The sequence below is a fragment of the Peromyscus eremicus genome, chromosome 8a (genome assembly GCF_949786415.1).
Source record: "Peromyscus eremicus chromosome 8a, PerEre_H2_v1, whole genome shotgun sequence".
In the NCBI taxonomy this organism is placed as follows: Eukaryota; Metazoa; Chordata; class Mammalia; order Rodentia; family Cricetidae; genus Peromyscus; species Peromyscus eremicus.
This window is the reverse complement of record NC_081423.1, coordinates 30,612,838-30,631,681: the sequence shown is the minus strand read 5'-3', so window position 1 is coordinate 30,631,681 and position 18,844 is coordinate 30,612,838. Positions and strand designations below refer to the sequence as shown.

The window sequence follows — 18,844 nt, the reverse complement described above, 5'->3', positions numbered from 1 at the left end:
CACTCCCTGGGACCTTTCCTTTTCTCTATTACCCATCATAGCTGCCTCTTGCTAAATGTGATCTGACTCCACAATTTTCTTTATTAGTTGTGCTTCTGAACTCTCCGGCCTTTGTGTATTCTTTTGTATTGCTACATTCCTCTCTTGGTGCATTCATTCCTAATGACTTTCCATATATCAGCAAACTTTAGTTCTTCTGAAAACTTGAGTGTTACGTGTGGTTTTAGGAAAATTTCAAAGATTTGTTGAGGGACCTTGAACATGACATAAAACTCCCATGATGCTCAGTTTTCTTCTTGGAAAAGAAAGAACATAGGCTGGCAAAATGGCCATATTCTCATGATGATATAACTCCTATCAGCCCCTTTATCAATATATATCTTATTTGTGAGCTCATTTGATTACCAATGTTTCAACTAGTCAGAGTATGAGAGTAGAGGATGCTCCACTCTACCAGCCTGTGACTGTGTGTCCCTGCTTCTAAGAATTACAGCTGCCCCCTCAACACATACATGCTGAATGAATTGAACTTTGGGTTTAGCTCCTTACCATAATCTTCTCCGGCCTCATGTGAGTTTGTCATCTAGTCACTTACCTGAACTATTACAAGAGAACAGAATTGGAAGTGACCTTGCAAAGCATGGAATCCACCCATTCCCACTTTATATAACTTCAAAACAACCATATTTTACTTGGTAAAATAAAAATATATTTTTATACCAATGTTGGATTATAAAATGGATAAGGAAGTCAAGCTGAAAACGGGTGATGGGGAGCATGGCTGAATAATTGATTCTGTTTCTTAGCAAATCAGGAATGGAGAAGCAGAACTAATGTCTAGTTCTGGATTTATTCAAGTTACTTTTCAGGGTTTTAAAAAGTTAGGTGCAGTGTTTATTGTTTCATTACTTCCATCTATAATAAATGTTGCTTTCTGCTAGTTTGTCTCTTATGGGATTTATTTTCTGATGGTTTTATTCTGCCGATTGAGCGCAGTTGAGGGCTAGTATAGCAGCCATTTAGCATATGCAGGACCCTAGATCCAATCCTTAGCGCCACAAAAATACAACACTGCAAAATTTCTTTCTGTACATATTCTAGAGTTCTTTGTTTCTCTAGAAGGCAAAGGAGGTGGGCAAGAATAAAAGTCTGCTTAAAAGGTACCACTCAGCTCTAATATTTAGCTCATCTCATTTTACAGTTGAGGAAATCAACACCTAGAGAGGTGGTATGCCATGTCTTCCACCTTACACACCACAGAGGGAAAGACTAGATCTCAAGTCTCCTGACATGCAGGACTCCTCAAAGGAAAACTGTGGCAACCCTGAGCTCTGAACTTGAGTGTCCTTTCTAGAGAATCTGTTTCTGTTACTATGGTAACAGTACATTCAAGATATTTTTTACAAGTGTACCACCTACCTGAGTTAGTAGGGAAAAGAGCCATTGAACTGGTCTTTATGGTGAATCAAGATACTTTAGATAGATCCTGACACATGCTTTATAAGTTCCTGATTGATTGCATGGAATTAAGTTATTGGGCAGAGAACCAGCTAATGGAAACACATCGATGAAATCATTTTTGAGGGACATTAAATGGAACTTAAAATAAAGCTGAAATGGTTTTATGGATTTTTCAGTCAAACTGTTTATGAACATTTATTGCCTGTAAATTATATTGTGTCAAAGGAAAGAATCAGTAGGTATAGTTTCAATAGAAGCCTTTTTGAAATAATAAAATCAAGGATAATATATTACCCAAGAATGGGGAGAAGACAGGTTTGGGAATTTGTATCAATGAAGGCAATCTGGAAAAGTAAGAAATGTGGAAATCAGAAACCTGGTAGGATTTAAAAATAAAAGGTCTTTTTTAAAAGTGTTAAGATTTCATCTCATTGCAGATATGAATTGGTTTTGGAAAGACAGGTAACTTGGGGCTAAAAGCACTCCTTGAGGGCATGATCCTTGATATTTGTTCCGACTCAGAGAATGAGGACTAAGCACAGGGCAGATGAGTCTGCTGAGAGAGATCATCCAGAGCATATGAGAAGAGCACTGGGTCTGGAACCCCAAACTCCTGAGCTCTGTGACTATAGAACAGTTTCCATGTCCCCAAGGCATAGATTGCACATTGATAAGTTACTCAGTCTCTTCACCATAGGCATGCATACACCATAGCATGTTTGTTGAGGTCTGAAGACTTGTCCATGCATAGGGTCTCACTCTCTCATATGAATTCCAAGATGAACTCAGGTGTTCGGCCTCACATGACAAGTGATTCACCCACCGGGCCATTTTGCCAACCTATGTTCTTTCTTTTCTAAAAAGAAAACTGAGCATCGTGGGAGTTGTATGTCCTGTTCAAGGTCCCTCTGAAAACCCATATCTTCCTCTAGAAATCTGGGTCTAAAAGCATGGCCTTTGGTGTGCAGGACATGTGGACCCCATTGACCAAATCCCAGAGCAGAACAACACAGGGGTTACTGGATTAGATGATGAGAGGTGAGGGAGTGTGGGCATCTTGCCTTTCCCTCACTTCCCACAGGAAGTCCCCTTTCCCACCCAAAGAGGCCAATGTGGTGTTTGTTGCCTTGTTTTTCAGTAGGTGCTACATTCACCTGGGTTAACTAATTAGCAACACATCACTAATCAAAGCAAGTTAAAAGAGGGAGGACTTGTGGCTTACAACATCAGAAGGTTCAGAGTGTGGTCCTCCAGCTCTGTGTTCTCTGTGAGGCAGAACATGGCAGTCAGAGATGGGAGCAGATGATGTGCACTACATGTCAGGCAGGAAGCAGAAGGAAACAGAGATACAAAAACCCAGTTAAGACAAGACATAGCCTCCAACAGCATGTCCCCACCTCTACTTTCTTCAGTTTGGAGCCCTTCCTAAACCTCCTAAGACCTCCCAAAATACCACCAACAGCTAGGGACAAAATATTCAACAATAAGCCTGGGGGAGGCATTTGATATTCAAACAGTAATAGCCTACTATGGACAAAGCAAGGTGATGGGGTCCTGGAGCTAAAGGTGGGCCAGTAGTCACATGCTCATGTGAATCTCTGCAGGTGCAGTCCCTACAGATGTGGTTATGAGACCCATGTGAATTCTAGCTGCAGACTTTAGATAAGTGTTCCTTGGTATGGGAGGGGATTACAGCCCCTGACTACCTTTGACTTTAAAGAGATGTGTTTATGTAGCCTTTACCATATTCCTTTATTAACAGTGTCTTTATTTTATAAGTAGAACTAAAATAATATTTTGAATTGTGGTTTGTGACACTCTCTTAAAATATATGTTACCATGTAAGTATGGGATTTTGTGACAGGAAATGAGTACTCCCAAAGGAATTGCAGCATCAGTCAGAAACCAGCCCAGTAGCAGCCCAAGGAAGCTGAACCTACTTACACAGATCCTATGACAAGTTGAAGAGATAGAATGATGTCTATAATATACATAAAAATGCTGAGAGGTGTATGTTGGGTGACAATAAATGATGTAGCCATTTTGTATACATATTGTGTTGAGTGCCTACTGTTTGCTTTTGGTTGTGTTAGGCAATGGGGATATTGCAGAGAGAAAGACATTCTCCTAGTCAGGGAACAGCAAAGGTATTTTTGGATCGGAGAAAACTGGCCCTGAACTCTGGGATTCAGAGACTATGTCCGTTTCATGCATCATTATTGTGCAAAGGGTTGAGACACCTCATCATGGTCACTTATTTCCCCCTTGGACTGGCTCAGAGGAGTGATACAGACAAAAGCCATGAGCTTCAGATAAGTAGCTCCTTATTGAACTGAGTAAATCCAGGTGTACAGTTGAGTTTGATTATCTTCCTTGGCTAATGAAGAAGCCGACACAGTCAGGGTTTATCTGGGATGAAGAAACTGGTCAGGCATTTGAAAGTCATTTTAAAAAGAAAATGCCATTCTTCAAGTTTGAGTGATTAGTCTGATGTCATATAGCCTCTGTCCTACAGTGTATCCATATTGTATACAGTCACTGTAGGCTTCAGATGTCTTATGAAATGAAGGTAGGGGTGTGCATGGCCGTGGACAAAACAATAAGTGCCATGGTTGCAGTAACAGTCCACATAGAGAAGGCTGTCAACAGATAAGAACAGTTGCCATATGTATAAGGCAGACAAATAAGGTTGACTTTTTTAAAAAGGTAATAGTCTCTTTGCTTTTGTAGAATTCCAGATAGAGGAAAGGAGATTCAACTAGAACTTAAATATACCAACAGTATAACCAAACTAACTCCTTTCCTTACAGAGATATAGCAAAACTACAATTAAAAGGAACATTGCTATATCCCAGTAAAGAAAGTCCCCATTCAGTGATGTGGTTTCTTCAGAAGAGAAGGTGGTTGGGAATGTGACCTGGGCCTCACGACACCACCATGTGACTTCTATGGGGTGGTTTAATCATAATCTTCAAGTATCCCAGAAATGCTGGAATGTGAAATGGACACTCATTGTGATTATTAATTTCTTTTGTCAATTTGATTGTATAAAGAAGTTTCTAGAGGGTTAGACAGACATACTTTGGGATTTATCTATGAGGACTTTCCAGAAAGGATTAACTGGTGGGAAAAAATATGAGCCACACCATCCTGGGGGCTAGGGGCTCAGACTGAATAAATATGGGAAAGGAAAAGGCCACCTGAATGCTGGCATCCCCCTTTGTCTCTGTCTCCTGAACTGCCCAGATATAAGCAAGCTCCTGCCATTATGCCTTCTCCATGAGGAACCATAACCTCAAACCATAAGCCAGGCACATCCAAATGTGCTCCAGAATACCTATGAATATGGCCAAACACATGTGTAGACTAGATCATGTGTGGCAGCATCACGTCCCAATATAAGAATGTTGGGTAGCCCTGTGTGAGCCAAACCTTTGGTCATAGCAAAGAGGAAATTAATACATTCTTCAAAGCCAAATTTGGTGCATATTTAACAAAAGCTACATGATAGTCTAAAATCCAGTTCATTCTACACTTATCTAAAAATACAATGGGGAAATCTCTGGGGCAAAATTAGTAATTTATGCATAACAAAACTTTGAACATTCTTATGTAATTTGCATAACAAGTTGTAGACTTCATTATATGTATACTTTAATGGGTTTGAAATGATTTGGAATCTTAAAAGGCAAGAACAATGTCAGTGCTGTGGCAGTGCTCAGTGGGTAAAGTGCTTGTTATGCCAACACGAGGACCTGAGTTTGGGTCCCTAGTACCTATGTAAAGGGCAAACTTGGTGGCATCCATCTGTAACTTCAGCATTGGGAGGTGGAGACGGATGGATCCCAGTGGCTTGCTAGATAGCCAGTCTGGCCACAACAAAACTCTCCAAGTTCAGTGAGAGACCCTGTCTCAAAAAATAAGGTGTGGAGTCATTGAAGAAGACACCCACTGTCAACTCCAGTTTCTACATGAGCGTGCGTGCGAGAGCACACCTGAGCACACATATACACACACAGACAAACACACAAGAATATCTTTAGAGTGAGAAAGGTTTGAAATGGCCCACACTTAATGTTTCTGCCCACTGAATGTGTCAATTTGATGAGGCTGCTGCAGGGAATATGAGCATGTACATATGATGGAATCTATTGGTTGCACTCAAAATCATTAACTTAAAAGTTTCTGCAAATCATCAAGTCCTTCCTTCATTGGCTGTGTGTAATATGAGGTCAAAGCACTATTTCTGATTGTGCTTGCAGCAGTCTGTTGCTGCTATCATAAGATTGAATATTTTTGCAGTTGCTGCCTAAGTAAATAAACAAATCCATTTCTTTGGACACATCATTATACCAGGATGAATCTAAAATGAAGTAATAATTACAAATTGGGACTTTCTAGGCAGTACAAACATGCAAGAGAGTTCTAGAAAGTTGCACATAAGTGAAAGATGTTCCACTTTCCTTAACAGCATCAAAATCATACACCAAATGTGAAGCGCTTAACTTCTTCAAAGTACAGGATACTGCCCCAGCTTTGTTTAATTGAAAAGCTAATATCCTGGGCAATTGTCCCCAATACACTGTAGGTTAAATGATTTGAAATCACTTAGGGAGCATAAAAATCAGATCATCACTACTTTTTATAGATTGAGAGGTTCATCTGATGTTGACAAGTGGTACAAATAAAGGCTGATAGCTCAAGCAAGAGCTGAATGTCTTGGTTGGGCTGGGGATCAATGTTCATACTTAGCATAGACAGATGTGCTTCAAGGGATCTCCCCTAATGTTCCATTTGCATAGCTTTCCACAATCAGAATGCAGAACTTAATTTATAGGAAAAGCTTTAGCTTGATACCAGGCAAACACTACCCATCTAATCCCATGTGACACAATTTGTACTGCATTGCAGGGAAAGGGCCTCAGCTGCTGTATTCAAAACTTCCAGTCAGGTGACTATTAATAGTTTATAGGAGACAAGAATTAAAATTTCCCATGTCAAGGCATCTTTTTAAAGATGTTTTCCTTTTTGAGGAAGAAGCTATCAATTTGAGAGTGAGGAAGGGGAACATGGGTGGGCTCGAGGGAGGAAAGGGAAAAGGAACGTAATGTAATTATGCTTTTGTTTAAATGTTTGTTTTCTTTTTGGAAACCCAGGTGGACTTTTCCTCCTGGCCTCCCTCTGCTGTAACAGGAGTTGTCCCTGGTTTTTTCAAGGGTTGTTTGCAGGAACTGATTCAACACTGTCCTGTCCAAAGCCCTGAAGCTCGTGGCAATATGCATGCTCTCAGTGCTAATCAGTGTGCTGCGAATGCCCTGGGTGACCCCACATGCACAATGTCTATTTTGTCTTTTTCTCTGTAGGAGCTGAAGGCACAGTCTTTCCCAAATCCATAGAAACACCTAATGTCAGAGCAGACCCCTTCAAGGAACTAAGGTAAGCTTCTAGCTTTGATTTGCATTGATCAGTGGCTGTTTCCTGTCTGTGGTTGGCCAAGGACTCATTTTGAATAATGCTGACATTTAATTTGTATGAAACATGTTAACTGGGAGAGATTGGAGAATTACTATAGACAGTGATCATTTTTTTTTTAATCTTTCTTTTTTCTTCATGAGTGCTTAGGGAATTGAAGGTCTGGAGTGAGAAGTTGCTAACTATGTAAAGTTGATTGGTGATTAGATTTCTGGGTTGACATTATCTATTTATTGCTTATTTCTAGGTTGCTACAAATCAATAGAGTTAGAAAACAAATCACAATTGGTGTTGATCAGCTGACCCAAAAGTATTTTCTAAAAGAAGTTGGTTTTTAAACCCAATTCAAATGTTTCCCATGTAACAGAATATCTAATACTTGACACCATATAATACTGTATTCTATAGATATTTTTTGCACTAGTGTTGCTTTTCAATATCCATAAGTGTGGGTCTTAGCAGGGGAGGTATCTGAAATGCTATGCAATTGCTACCAGCCATGTAAAATGAAAAAGAACAATGTACAGATGAATGGATATAGAGATATAGCCTAAAAACCATCCTAGGTGCTGACAGTCACACAAGAGAAACACATTCAAAATGGCATGTTGATATAAATACAACTGCAGTTTCTAAGGTAGGATTATAATCGCCTAGAAGCCAGGAGGATGCTGGCTTCCACTGTGTTTGATAACTCTTTAACCTGACACCAATGGTGAATCACCAGAAGAGGACAGACAACACTGGCTAACTACTTCATAATAGACATCAACTGTAATCAGATACATCTGCATTGCATAGGCTGTATCTACTCTTTCAGAATGTAGTCTCTAGAGCTACGCTTTGCTGAAATGGTCACAGCCACAGGGGAACCTGTATTCCCTTAACAGAAACACATTCTCAGTCATGAGAAATATATCACTTCATTCCCAAACCCCTAGCATTTCTTCAAAACTCTCTAAGGATAATGGGAAATAGAATGAGAGAAAAGAGGAAAATTGTTAAGGAATGAGGGCTTTCTCCCAAAAAAGAATCCTAAATACAGTGGAGCTGAATTTACAAGCCAGCTGTCCTGCATGTGTGTGTGAGCATGTATGTGCACACATGTCTATACATGTGTGATGAAGCCAGTACATATATCAGATATCTGTACTCCCACAGCTACCATAACAAGTCTCACAAGAACCAAGACATAGAATCAACTTATTTATGTTTTGATGGATGAATTGATAAAGAAAATGTGGCAGATATGTAATGTCACTGAATTTTGACTCAGAAACTGCATCAGGGAGAAGGGCTGTCTCTGGTGTTTTAGGAAGAACAATTCAGGGCTCCAGTTTTGGATAGCTAAGTCAGTGTTTTTGGAAAGGCATGGGAAATCTGAGCTTAGGTGGACCATTTAGTCTAGAGAAGGTATGTGTAAACTGAACTGAAATGTCCGTAAAGTTAGAGTCCATTCACCAAGTGATGTACATCCTGAGGCTTTGAGTGCAAAGGCATCGCCTTGTGGTTCTTGTGCTGTAGAGGCTTCATGTAAAAGGCTCACATTTCAGGCAACAGTTGGCAGTTGGAGTCATGTCTAACTCTATGTCATAATGGCTCCCTGACTCCATTTTGTAAAGTGCTATCAATATTGCTTTTATAATAATAATAATTGTTTTTTGCAATACAAAAGTCATAAAAAAGGATGAAGGCAACATGTGACAGCATGGATGAACTCAAGGACATTACATTGAGTGAGATAAGCCAGACACACAAAGACAAATAGTATGTGATCTCATTCATATGTTAAACCTAAAATAAGTAGATTGTATAGTGCAAAATGGAATACTGGTAATTATAAGTAAGAAAGAGAACATTACTGGAGATTGGAAGAACTTAGATAATGGGTACCAAATATTTATTATTCACATTACACTGAAATCTGTTTTAATGTTATATTTTATACTGTACAGTCTGGTGCTGTAACTCACATCTCTTATAAAGAACCAGAAAATATGAGTTCAAAGATTACCAACACAAAAAGTGACCATGTTTAAGGAGACACAAAGGCTAATTACCTTCATTTAACCATTATTATATCATATCAAATTAGCATTTTCACCTCATAAACACATATAATTAAAATAAAACCATAGCAAAAGGCCATTTCTCAATACATCAGTCCATGCTGGAGAGCTAGTGCATGGAGAATATAGGACAATGTTTGCTCATAGTGTGCTGAGGATAAGCTTTCAGTGTGTACTCAAAACCTAAGAGAACTTGTATTAGAATACATACTCTCTAAAATTCTTGAGGAAATGAGAGTGTAGTGCAACAACATAAAATTATGGGCAAAGTCCACAGATGAAAAAAGTAATGTTTTCTCATAGGAATTATCCTCATTTCACTTTGTTGCTGTGATTAAAAAACATAGTCTGACCAAAAGCAACTTGGGGTAGAAAGGGTTTGATTGGCTTACACTTTGATGATACAGTCCATCATTGAAGAAGTCAAGGTAGGGACTTGAACAAAGAGTCATATCAGAATCCATGGAAGCATTCTTCTTACTGGTTTTCCCTCTAGCTCACTTAGTTATGCTTAACTAGCTTTTTTATACAGCTCAGGACCACCTACATGGGGAATGGTGCCACCCAGAATGGGCTGGACCTTCCTACAACAAATAATAATCAAAGCAGTCCCTCACAGGCATTTCCACAGACTAGCCTGATTTAGATAATTCCTCAACTGAGGCTTCTCCTCTCAGATGACTCTAGGCTGTGTCAAGTTGACACTTAAGGCTGACTAGGACAGGCACCATAAAAATATTTCCATATGTTATTCTGACACTGTTTTTTTGTTTGTCCAAATCATGGTAGCCTAAATCCAGTTGAAAATATCATAATTTAGCCTTTTCTTCTTTTGAGCATTCTTTCTCATTGGCATTATCTTAGGGTTTCTATTGTTGCAATGAAGCACCATGACCAAAAAGCAAGTTGGGGAGGAAAGGGTTTATTTGGCTTACATTTCCACATCATTGTTCATTGTTGAAGGAAGTCAGGACAGGAACTCAAACAGGGCAGCATCCTGGAAGCAGGAGCTGATGCAGAGATTATGGAGAGGTGCTGCTTATTGGCTTGCTCCTCCTGGCTTGCTTAACCTGCTTTTCTATAGAATCTTAAGACTACCAGCCCAGGGATGGTACAACCCACCATGGACTGGACCCACCCCCATTAATCACTAATTAAGAAAATGCCTTACAGCTAGATCTCATGGAAGCATTTCCTCAACTGAGGCTCCTTCCTCTCTGATGACTCTAGCTTGTGTCAAGTTGACACATTAAACCAGCCAATACAGGCATCTTGTAGCATGACCAGCCTTTTGACACTGCAACATGACCTTGTCATCTGCAAAGTTTACACACCATAACAAAGCAGTCAGATTACAATATAGGTGTGTGCTTACATTTTATATATATATATATATATATATATATATATATATATATATATATGTGTGTGTGTGTGTGTGTGTGTGTGTGTGTGTGTGTGTGTGTACATATATAGTAATATATATTAAAATCTTATAATAATTTAAGTAAGTTCATGGTTTTGTGTTACATCCCATCACTAGCTATCTTCAGTTGTGAGCTACAGGTTGGATATACCCATTAGACAAATTGAAGAGATTCCCAATTGTGGTTCACAGGCTAATTTGGACTAGACTATCTGTGTATGTTTTGCACTTTTCACATATTGAATAGCAGTACATTTTACTCTATGCTATGAATTGATGCTGACTTTGGCTATGAAGCCAAAGGATAATGAACTTGAAGCCCATGTCCTCTGGCCTCTGTTACCCTCATGCCACTGTATCTTTGGACTCAAGGAATCAGTGCACTTTAAATGAGACTCCTGGACTTGTGTCAGCAAGTAGAGAACCACAAACTTTTCTAGTGCTAATGAAACAAAGTGAAAATGGCTAGGTACTATGGTCAGGAACCCACTAATCTCATTCCATGGCCTTGAGTCAAACATGGAGCTCTAAGATCTACAGAAGTCCAACTCTCTTTTGGTTCTAGATATCTATTTATTTTCTATTATCCTAACCTTTTGTTTTAAAATAATTTTAAATTTAAACATGAGTTTTAAAGTATATACAAATCATCCCCTTTACTCTCTATTCTCTAGTCAACATCTTACAGTCCTATCATATCATGTTCTCTATTGAGATTTGCTTCAGGAGATGCAGTCATCTAGCTCATGGATCAAGGATATGTTATTAAAACAGCTCTATAGACAGGAGCTGGTTGAGATGTAAGTGAATGGATCTTTAAGGTTCTCTGTGCAGTTAAATTGGGATGTTTTAGAGGTGGGGGTTCTTTTAATGTAATAGACCAATTTTCCCAGTAATTATTAGTAATGGGAAGCAAGTTGAGTCAGAGGGCCACAGACAACTTGGACCTGGACTTTCTTTAAAAAGTAAATAACTTAAATATCCACAATGCTCCTTCACTCAGATGATCAAACATCAGAAAATGGTACCTGTCTCAGCATGCTTTTCCACTGGATTCTCTCCCCTGTCCTAGTTCTCGGCTGCTGCAGAGTTTGAGTTCTTTGGTTTGTTTGTTTGCGTGCTTACTTGTTCATGAAAAGCAGTATTGAGACTGCTGTCATTTCTTACTTAGATGCTCCCAGTAAAGGAGAACTAGCTCCCTCAGTGCAGAGTTGTGGTTTATTGCTTTGCTCTTCCATGATTATGGTCCCTGCTTTGCAGTTTTTACTGAAAATGTTTGGATGTAATCCCCGAGCTGAGCTCAAATCCACAGCAGAGGGCTGCTTCTCACTATACTGATAAGGGCTACAATAGTCTAGGTAAGGAAGTTCATGCATGTTGACTTTACCCTACAGGGTAATTCTGAAATAGTGATACACTGCTCCAGGTCAGAAACTATACTCAAAAATACACTAAGCGCTGAACCTGTCCCTTGAAATAAGAGAATTCACCTGGAATAGTAATTGGATTTTAAAAAATTCACGACTCAGGGTGTGAATATGTTCAACGTTCCCTTGTTCAGATTCTTCTGATCTCAAGCTGTTCATGATCTGAAGTGGGAAATGGGCCCCTTGGCTTTGCATATGTATTTTCTGTGAGAACAGAGGCTGCCTTTGAGTGCCCACACTGCTCTGAGAGCTCCTTGTGGCTGTGAAGCCTCCTTAGAGGATTGTGGCCTCAGAGGATCAGGAATGAGAATCTGAAATCAGAGACACCAGGAATGAAAAAGTTCAAGGTGGAGACAAAGCTGTGTGGGCTGTGGTATTTAGAAAACTTTAACTAGCCCCCACATTTGGAAGAACCCTAAAAGCCCCTAAGAACCAAGAAGACAAACTTTATTTTAAAAAAACAACAAAAACTCTTCACATCTTATTTCACATTTACTTAGAACAAGGAGGTTAACCCGATCATCCTCTCTCTGAAGATGAGAGACCATTTACAAAGTAATGGTTGAATAGTTACTAAGAAATCATGTACTGAACATTTGTAAAACAGGTATGCATAAAATGATCACTAAAATAGTTTTCAGTTAAGAGGGAATGCAACAGAAATATAACCCAAAATACACTGTAACGTAGTAATTGCTAGGATTGAGGTATGAACCAAACTGATAGAAACACAAAGAATGATAACATCTACTTAGGAACACTAGATATGGTTGCCCATAGCAAATGATACTCTCTGGTTGAGATATGTAGGTAGAAAAGAGTCAATGACTCACTTTTAAGATTGAAAGGGAATGGATATCTCTAGCCACTTATTTTAAGGAGCAAATAACCCAACCAATCTCTGTGGCTCTCCACAACATTCCAGGGCACTTATTAAAATGTGATTTTTCCTTGTAGTGGTTATGTTGCTTAATAAATTGTAGAAGCAATTTCAAATATGTTTGCAAAAGACTTGAAAGACTTTATTAAGTTGCTAAAGGTAACACATCCCACAGTTTGGGGATAAAAAATAATCTCAAACATGTTGTACAACAACTAATAAAGGATATTACTTTAGTTTTTTTGGGTTTTTTAATTTTCAAAATTGTTTATTTTATTCATTTTAATTCATTAGCCTTTGTTGATTTCATAGCACCTAGTGTGTGGACCTTTTGAGAGATTGTGGAAGTCAAACTCCCATGTCATCTGTGAAATAAAGTATTCTTTCTTTGCTGGAAAGGTGGTGGGAATTGGGAGGGTGAAGGGAAACCCACTTCCTACCATTTCCAAAGGGAAAGAAATACTCATTCAAGGAGCCCTAGGAATATGAGGAGAAAAGCACAGGATGACTGTGATCCCCAAACTTTTACACAATAGTTTAAATGATGGAGGACAATTTCTGGATACCAAAATGGCTTTATATATTCCTAGGTTTTGTTTTGATTCTTTTTCTTTTCTTTTTTTTTAATGTTTACTTGTTTATTTAATTTTTTTCATTTTACATACTGCCCATTGTTCCCCCTCCCTTGCCTTCTCCTGCTTCCCTCCCACCTCCCCCCATCCCACTCCCACCTACTCCTCCTAGGGGGTAAAGCCTCCCTTGGGTATTCACAGAGGCTGGCATACCAAGGTGGGGCAGGCCTAAGCCCCTCCCCTTTGCGGCAAGGCACCATAGGGAATGGGCTCTAAAAAAGCCAGTGCATGTGCTCAGGATGAGTCCTGGTTCAATTGCCAGGGGACTCACAAACAGATCAAGCCACACATCTGTCACCCTCATTCAAGGGGCCTAGTGCAGTCCCATGCAGTCTCCCCAGCTGTCAATCCAGAGCCCATGAGCTCCCACTAGCTTGGGTCAGTTGTCTCTGTGTTTTTTCCCATCATGATCTTGTCCCGCCTTGCTCTTATAGTCCCTCCTCCCTCTCTTTAACTGAAATCCAGGAGCTTGGCCAAGTGCTTGGTTGTGGGTCTGTGCATTTGCTTCCATCAGTTGCTGGATGTAAGTTCTATGATGACAGTTAAGGTAGTCACCTATCTGAGTACAGGGGAAGGCTAGTTCAAGCACCTTCTCCACCACTGCTATGAGTCTTAGCTGGGGACATCCTTGTGTGTTCCTGGGGATTTCACTAGCACCATATTTCTCCCTAACCCCATAATGGCTTATTCTGTCAAGATATCTCTTTCATTGTTCTCTCTTGCTGTCTCTCCCTGAATTTGGCCATCTCAAATCCTCATGTTTCTACCCCCCATCCCCTCCTCTCTACTCCTTCCTCCCAGTTTACTCAAGAGATCTTAATCCTTTACCCTTCCTGGGGTGATCCATACATGTCCCTCTCAGGGTCCTCCTCTTTACCTGGGGTTGTGGGTTGTAGCCTGTTTATCCTTTGGTTTGCATCTAATATTCACTTATGAGTGGTTACATACCATGTTGTGTTTGTCTTCCTGGGAAAGACAAACCTCACTCAGGATGATTTTTTTCTAGTTCCATCCATTTGCCTACACATTTCATGATGGCATTGTTTTTTACTGCTGTGTAATACTCCATTGTATAAATGTACTACATTTTCTTTATCCATTCTTCAGTTGAGGGGCATCCAGGTTGTTTCCAGGTTCTTACTGTTGTGACTAGTGCTGCTATGAACATAGTCAAGCAAATGTTCTTGTGGTGTGGTTGAGCATCTTTTGGGTATATGTCCAAGAGTAGTATTTCTGAGTCTTAAGGTAGATTGATTCCCAGTTTTCTGAGATACCACCATACAGATTTACAAAGTAGCTGTGAACGATTGCACACCTACCAGCAGTGAAGGAGTGTTCCCCTTTCTGCGCATCTTCTCCAGCATGAGTTGTCATCAGTGTTTCTGATCTTAGCCATTCTGGCAGGTGTAAGATGTCATATTGATTTGTATTTCCCTAATGGCTAAGGATGTTGAACATTTCCCTAAATGTCTTTCAGCCATTTCAAATTCTTCTGTTTAGATCTGCACCCCATTTGTTATTGGATTATTTGATATTTTGATGTCTAGTTTCTTGATTTCTTTATATATTTTGGAGATCAGCCCTCTGTCAGATGTAGGCTTGGTAAAAAACTTTTTCCCATTCTGTAGGCTGCCGTTTTGTCTTATTGGCTGTGTCCTTTGCCTTAGAGAAGCTTCTCAGTTTCAGGAGGTCCCATTTATTAATTGTTGTTCTCAGTGTCTGTGCTACTGGTGTTATATTTAGGAGATGGTCTCCTGTGCCAATGCATTCAAGGCTATTTCCCAGTTTCTCTTCTATCAGGCTCAGTGTAACTGGATTTATGTTGAGGTCTTTGATCCATTTGGACTTGAGTTTTGTGCATGACGATAGATATGGATCTATTTTTGTTCTTCTACATGTAGACATCCAGTTATGCCAGCACCATTTGTTGAAGATGCTTTCCTTTTTCCATTGTGCAGTTTTGGCTTCTTTGTCAAAAATCAAGTGTTCATGGGTGTGCAGATTAATGTCAGGGCCTTCAATTTGATTTCGTCGGTCCACATGTTGGTTTCTATGCTAATACCAAGCTGTTTTTATTACTGTAGGTCTATAGTAGAGCTTGAGGTCAGGGATAATGATGCCTCTGGAAGTTTATTGTACAGGATTGTTTTGGCTATCTTGGGCTTTTCTTTTCCATATGAAGTAGAGTATTGTTCTTTGCAGGTCTGAGAAGAATTGCATTGGGATTTTGATGGGGATTGCATTGAATCTGTAGGATGCTTTTGGTAAGATGGCCATTTTTACTATATTGTTCCTACCTATCCAAGAGTATGGGAGATCTTTCCATTTTCTGATATCTTCTTCAATTTCTTTCTTCAAAGACTTAAAGTTCTTGTCAAGGTCTTTTGCTTGTTTAGTTAGTTACTCCAAGATATTTCATGTTATTTGTGGCTATTGTAAAGTGCGAAATTTTTCTAATTCCTTTCTCAGCCCATTTATCATAGGAGAGCTACTGATTTTTTTGAGTGAATCTTGTATCCTGGCACATTACTGAAGGTGTTTATCAGCTGAAGGAGTTCCCTGGAAGAGTTTTTGGGGTCACTTATTATATTATCATATCAATCAGCAAATAATGAAAGTTTGATTTCTTCCTTTCCAATTTATATCCCCTTGACCTCCTTTTGTTGTCTTATTGCTCTAGCTAGAACTTGGAGTATTATACTGAATAGATATGGAGAGAGTGGGCATCCTTGTCTTGTTCCTGATTTTAGTAGAATCGCTTTGAGTTTCTGTCCATTTAGTTTGATGTTGGCTGTTGGCTTGCTGTATATTGCCTTTATTATATTTAGCTATGTTCCTTGTATCCCTGATCTCTCCAAGACCTTTATCATGAAGTGATGTAGGATTTTGTCAAAGACTTTTTCAGCATCTAATGAGATGTTCATGTGTTTTTTTTTTTTCTTTCAGCTTGTTTATACATTGGGTTACATTGACAGATTTTCATTTGTTGAACCATCCTTGCATCTCTGGGATGAAACCTACTTGGTCATGGTGGATGATTTTTTTGATGTCTTCTTGGATTTGGTTTGCCAATATTTTATTGAGTATTCTTGCACCAATGTTCATGAGGGAGATTGGCCTGTAGTTCTCTTTCCTAGTTGCATCTTTGTGTGGTTTGGGTATCAGAGTAACTGTAGCCTTATAAAAAGAGTTTGGAAATGTTCCTTCTGTTTCTATTGTTTGAAACAATTTGAGGAGTATTGGTATTAGTTCTTCTTTGAAAATCTGATAGAATTCTGCCCTGAAACCATCTGGCCCTGAGCTTTTTTTTTTGGTTGGGAGAATTTAATAACCACTTCTATTTCCTAAGGGGTTATAGGTCTATTTAAATTGTTTATCTGATCTTGATTTAATTTTGGTATGTGGTACCTATATCATTTTTTTTTAATTTTCCAATTTTGTGGAGTACAGGTTTTTAAGGTATGATGTAATGATTCTCTGGATTTCCCCAGTGTCTGTTATTATGTCCCCATTTTCATTCCTGATTTTGTTAATTTGGATATTCTCTTTTGCTTTTTGGTTAATTTGAATAAGGGTTTGTCTATCTTGTTGATTTTCCCAAAGAACCAACTCTTTGTTTCATTGATTCTTTGTATTGTTCTCTTTCTTTCTATTTTATTGATTTTAGCCCTCAATTTGATTATTTCCTGTCGTCTGTTCCTCCTGGGTGAGTTTGCTTTTTTTTGTTCTAGAGCTTTCAGGTGTGCTGTTAAATTGCTAGTGTGAGATTTCTCCAACGCCTTTGTGTAGGAACTTAGTGGTATGAAATTTCCTCTTAGCACTGCTTTCATGGTGTCCCACAAGTTTGGGTATGTTATACATTCATTTTCATTGAATTCTAGGAAGTCTTTAATTTCTTTCTTTATTTCTTCCTTGACCCATTGATGATTCAATTGAGCATTGTTCGGTTTCCATGAGCTTTTTTCTTTTTTTTCAAATATTACTAGTGTTCTGTGGACAGGACAGAAATCTTACAGGCATCTAGTACTCCCAGCATATCCTGGAACAATTTATAGGTGGCGTGTGAGTATGTGTGTGTGTGTGTGTGTGTTTGTGTGTACTTGTTTTGTTTTTTTATGTAAAATTGGAAAGCTAAAGTCCTTTGGGAATGTGTAAGATTTAAAATCTGTGTCTATTATAGGGAAACAAGAATTCAACTAGGTTCACATAAGTTGACAAAAATAAATTATTTTATTTTCTGTTTTCTGTGCCTAACTAAATTTAGATTGCCTTCCAGCACTTTATAAATCTAAGGTACCAAGATAGTTTGACATAGCCTCAGGGTTCGGTTAACTACAGGGTGGGTATTCACCCTCCTCTAAGTCACAATAGAAAACTATCAGATAATGACTTTTAGAACTGGAAAGGATGGAGAGAAGGAGAGAGGCTGATAATGAGCCTCTTAGCTGAGGATGTGCGGTATGTAGAGCAACACCACAGAATGTCATTAGATATGGAACCCTTAAGTTTTCTTTTTGAATATTTTGTAGACATCTTCCATAATTCACATCCTCCCTCCCTTTTCCTCCATCCCTTAGCATCCCACAGACTTAGACTGAAGTCTCTTTGTTTTGCATATGATACTCAGAACCATTTGACCATAGAATATGATTTAAATGGGAAGTTTAAGAAATATGCAAGTAGCATAACTAAGGTGTCTGGAAGGATCAGAGACCATTACAAAGTATTGGTTGAATACTTACCAAGGAGTCATGTAGTAAAGACTCAGACTGTGGAGTCGGAATGAAAGAAACATTAATGGCATCAACAATGGTCAACAGCTTGGGCTTTGCAGGTGTCCTGAAGTTGGCCCCAATGCCCATGTGCATGATAAATGCTGGTATAGCCTTTAAGTTCTCAAGCTTAAGTGACTAGAACACAGAAAAACTCAGAAAATACAAGCTCAAAAACTGTTAGCTTTGGAGAGGGGAGAGAGAGAGGCAGTTCTGTATAATCAGGCTGACAGCTCAGACTGGCATTCCCAAAGTTTGACATTTTTTTACCTGTAAAAGTTTCTATCAAATGATGGAGGCCAGGAATTATCTTTCAATTAAGGACAAAACAAGAAATGCAAGCAACTACTGTATTTATGGTAAGTATTAACATTAGAGATAAATGATTAACCTCCGCTAACATTTATTGTTAAAAGACAGACAATCTCAGAAATTGGGCAATACCATTGTGTTGCTTTCATTTTCTCATTTTCTGGTCTTCATGTGGAGACAGAAATAATGGAACAAAGGGAAAGTGATGTTTCAATAATTAAGGTAGTAGCATCCTCACCCTTGACCTACTTATCCATTAAAAACTCTTTTAAAACTGTGGCAGAAGCCAGATGTGATGCCATATGTCTGTCATCACAGTGCTTGGGAGGCAGAGGCAGGAAGTTCACAGCAATTTTGAGGCCAACCTTGATATTTAGTGACTTAAGCTAGCCA

The 18,844-nt window shown here is 39.0% G+C and overlaps 1 protein-coding gene across 2 annotated transcripts in view; it reads left to right on the top strand.

Moving 5' to 3' along the window:
• Positions 1 to 18,844, top strand: part of Sgcd (sarcoglycan delta) — a 539,266-nt gene that overhangs the window by 424,740 nt on the left and 95,682 nt on the right. For both annotated transcript variants that reach the window (XM_059270397.1, XM_059270396.1), the window contains exon 6: positions 6,825 to 6,897. In XM_059270397.1, the coding sequence (XP_059126380.1) occupies positions 6,825 to 6,897 (73 nt within the window). The remainder of the gene's footprint in view (positions 1 to 6,824; positions 6,898 to 18,844) is intronic.